This window comes from Habropoda laboriosa, unplaced genomic scaffold (genome assembly GCF_001263275.1).
Source record: "Habropoda laboriosa isolate 0110345459 unplaced genomic scaffold, ASM126327v1 scaffold175, whole genome shotgun sequence".
Classification (NCBI taxonomy): domain Eukaryota; kingdom Metazoa; phylum Arthropoda; class Insecta; order Hymenoptera; family Apidae; genus Habropoda; species Habropoda laboriosa.
In genome coordinates, this window is record NW_017100347.1 from 755,323 (window position 1) to 759,462 (window position 4,140).

Consider the following 4,140-nt stretch of genomic DNA (forward strand, 5'->3'; position numbering starts at 1 on the left):
ATGAATAAGATTTTTTACCAATTGAATTGTATTTTTAATTTCCTTTAAAAAAAAAGATGAAATTTACACGATGTGTTGTTTTTCACCATATAATATTACTATTTGATTATAGGACAGTTCGATTTAACGTGATACTATTGAATGAAAATTATTGATTATTTTCCTTTTATATGGGAACCATTGCGTTGGTACATTAAAAGTTCTTGTAAACAATTCAAAATACGCAACATCCTTTATTCCACGCAAATCGAAAACTGAGAATGTGTGAGTGAGAAAAATACATATGCATGTATCCATAGCACCCTACACCGTAACCTTAAAGTTACGAGTACATAGTGGGGAAATTCGACATACTATACCATAAGCAGACTGTACTACATTAGGCCCACGAAACTTGTGCTATTGAAAATAAATAAGAGTGCTGTGAAGGGAAGGGAAATTAAACGAAACAAAATGCATATTGAAATTGTAACTGTATTAAACTAATCACTTGTTCTTTCCTACAGAATGTTTTTCTCAAACTTTGTTATAGAGCAATATATTTATCTCCGTACTTATAAAAAAGAAAAATATAGCTGTCATGTTTTGTCACTTCTTGAGTTTTTCTTAGACATTTTATTACAGTTATTTTACCTTAGTAAATAATGTTAGTCTATGACCAAGTGTCTCTTAACATTTCATCGCAATTTAAGGTTATTTTTAATTCTACAATTTTTACATTACACGAAACAATATTTTACGTTAATAAGTAGCAATTTCACTGCAGAAAGTAAAATTAGTTTTATTCCTTTATATTTAGAGCATTAATTATTTGTTTAATTAATTAACGTTTATAGGTAAAATCGAAAGAATATTAATATACATGATTCGTTATAGCGATATATCCGCTGTTATTAGAACTATTATATTTAGAATAACTTGATACAAAAGAAATTTCATGTTTATTTAAAAAATTTTCATTTTTCCTGTCAAATTATTCGCCGCCTTTTTCTACCTCAACGTAATAACTTTTCTTTATTTAAAAATATATTAAAATCTGATAACATTACAAAATACTGCAATTGTTAAATACGTTAAATTCACCGCATACTTTATATGCTTCTATATGTAATGAAAATAATAACTTTAATTAAAGCGAATACTATATATGGGTGCTTTAGTTTCAAGAAACCTTTCATCCTTTTATAATGTAAATACTGCTTTGTCCGTACTTACAACACTTCGCTTGTTTATTGCTATAAATATCATCGTAAATACAAGCGATTATTTGAAATTTTCAAATGATTTTTATCGTAGCACTAATAAAATAGATCAAAATATCGACAATTTGATAATAAATTTCTAAACGATTATTTGGAGTAAAAGGAATGCAGAATGAGTGAAAATAAAGATACATACTGTACTTTATTTTAAAACATAATAGTACCAATTAAATTCACCTGAATTTTTATTAATAAAAAAAAACAATACTGAAATATAATATCTTTGATTTGTATAAAATATGGTTACTCGTGTATCTATTTTTTAATTAGCTTGAAAATAATAAAAACAACAAGCAACAAAATTTTTATTAATATACGTAATTTGCAGTAATTATACGATACTATAAAACACGTTAATACAAACATTATTTTACTTTCATAATATCTATGAACTCGTAGATAAAATTTTATATAAATTTATTTTTCATAAATAAACATGTAACATTCGTTTAATTTGATGATAAAAGAATAACGCTGTGCTCAGCAACGCGTTATTAATTTTGCAGAAATTTAATTTCAAAGAAAATTCTAGGAAACAACATCCGTTCTATGAAACGTTAGTTATGTGATTTATCTCAATGCGTACGCCGTACCATTCTAACGTAAAAAGAAAAAAAAAAAGAGTAGATATGGTCAGTAAGGCTAAAGGAAAAATAAAAGAGAACAAAAGGGAGGAGGGAGAAGGGAGGGCAGTGAATTGGAATACATAATGCGAATTGCAATAATAACTAATATGCATATGTCTCGAATTAATCATAAAGGGAAGCAGGGTCAATACAGTAGCAAGCTGTACAGCACTGAGGTAGACTTAAAATGTGCCGATTGTATCTACTGGTGCCAGTGACCTCCTATTGATTCCACGCTCAACGAAGCACAGGCCAAACCCTCGTCCTCTCGCCCTGTACACACTTTCTCGTCTTTCATCTTCCGTTTTTTGTTTCTTCTGATAGTGTCCTCGTGTTTTTCTTAAATTCGCAACATTCCCTTCTTTTAACCTTTGTTTGTTGGTTTTAACTAGAACTCCCCTTTTCTAACCGCATCTCTCTTATTGTACACTCCCTTTTCTCGCCTTCTCTTTGTTTCTACTTGTGTTCATAACCTATTACCCTCTATCCATTATTGTACTTAAATTATTTCATTATTTTCTCCCTTCATATTTTCTCCCCTTCCCTTGTTTACCTTTCCTCCTTTATTCTCATTGCATTCAGAAAAGTTATGCCCAAAACAAATATACTGAAAGTATTAATATAATTGCTGTAAAATTGTATCGCACGAGTAATAATAATAATTATGCAAAATATACGTTGCATTTTGATTTCACAGAGTAAAACTAAACATAAATCACTCTCAGTCTATAATGATTGAAATGTCTGCAACACCGAAATGCAACAAAAGCATCACATGCACATGACCAGAATACAAACTATTGTTACAATTCGATAACGACGACGTACCTATAATACTATTTACCTGCCACGCTTAAATGAACGTAGTTTCAATAGAACTCACGACATTTCTAACGAAAAATGCAACTTTTTATGTTGTTAAAAACGAAGTTACCGGAATGATGTTACATACTGAAAATATCGCATACAATACATGTATTTAACTATCAATAACTTAATCAATAACTCAGATTCCAGTTTAAGTTTAGTTCAGAATTGTCGAACTTTATAAGTATTTATTACACCATAACAATAACGCTGTAATAAACGCACGCATACGATTTTATATTGTATTGTTTCTTTTTTTCTCTACTTCACTATTATAAACGCACTCTTTTCGCTAGTTTTATATAAACATTTGTATGTCGTATATTGCTTAACAGAAGAAAATTAAATTTAATAAAATAATAATGCACATATACAAATACAGTATTATTTTATATTCTACCTTTAAAAAATGTGTCACATTCGATTTTACAGTATTTTTCGAGAAAAAAAATAAATAACGTAACATTCCGATTTTAATATAACTTAATTTTTTATTATTTACTTTGTAAAAGGTACTTAATGGATTATTCAATTAAAAAATTTTAAATGCTTAAAGCATTTAATGTTTATTTAGTTATAAATAATTCATAATAATAATATATACGTTAATAAATTATGAATGATTCATAATTTATTTGAATAAATCGTGTTAATGGAGATAAATAATAAAAATAGTTGATAAATCCATTCGTTTAGTTACTACCACTTATGGAATAAAAACATTTAATTATGCACCGTTTAGAAGAGCGTATCCCATCGAAGCTGCTAACTCAAGTATTAACATCTCACATCTTTTGGATGTATCACATTTTAGAATGGACAGGCTATTAAGAGAAATGAACGTGGCGTGGCGATGACAAGCCTGATCTTGGAAAACGCAGACTTGAACCGACTTTTCCCGAAATGTCGGCCTAGGGGTGGCCCACCCCCGAGTCCGGGGGCCTCCACGCAGATCAGTCAGCCGCATGAGAGCCTCTGCCAGAAGGAGGCCGTCTCTGTTACCACCAGCCTCACGAGTACACTCACGACTACGTTCGCAAACACTCTCACGACCACCCTTTCAATCGCCTCCAAGAACACACATCCGACGCATTCGCGCGCGATACCGGAAGACATGATCGACCTCGAGCGCGATATCTCCGATAGGTAAATTTATATTGATTTATTGATCGCTAATCTTTACAGAATACCATACTGAAATTACTCGATACGCTAAAAATTAAACCTTAAAATTGTCATTACTAACTATTACGATCGTTATTAAATCATGGAATTATATTGATAATAATACATTTCGATAAAAGTTTTGTTGAAAAACATAATACCTAAGTATTAACTATTTTGTATAACTATTTCGTAAGTTCATCAAATCTCATGAACATTTA

The 4,140-nt window shown here is 30.0% G+C and overlaps 1 protein-coding gene across 1 annotated transcript in view; it reads left to right on the forward strand.

Annotated features, from left to right (window-relative positions):
* The first annotated feature begins 670 nt into the window (after positions 1 to 670).
* Positions 671 to 4,140, forward strand: part of LOC108574588 — a 36,381-nt gene continuing 32,911 nt past the window's right edge. The window contains exons 1-2 of the mRNA XM_017937208.1: positions 671 to 692; positions 3,570 to 3,901. Of these exons, the coding sequence (XP_017792697.1) occupies positions 3,609 to 3,901 (293 nt within the window). The 5' untranslated portion in view covers positions 671 to 692; positions 3,570 to 3,608. The remainder of the gene's footprint in view (positions 693 to 3,569; positions 3,902 to 4,140) is intronic.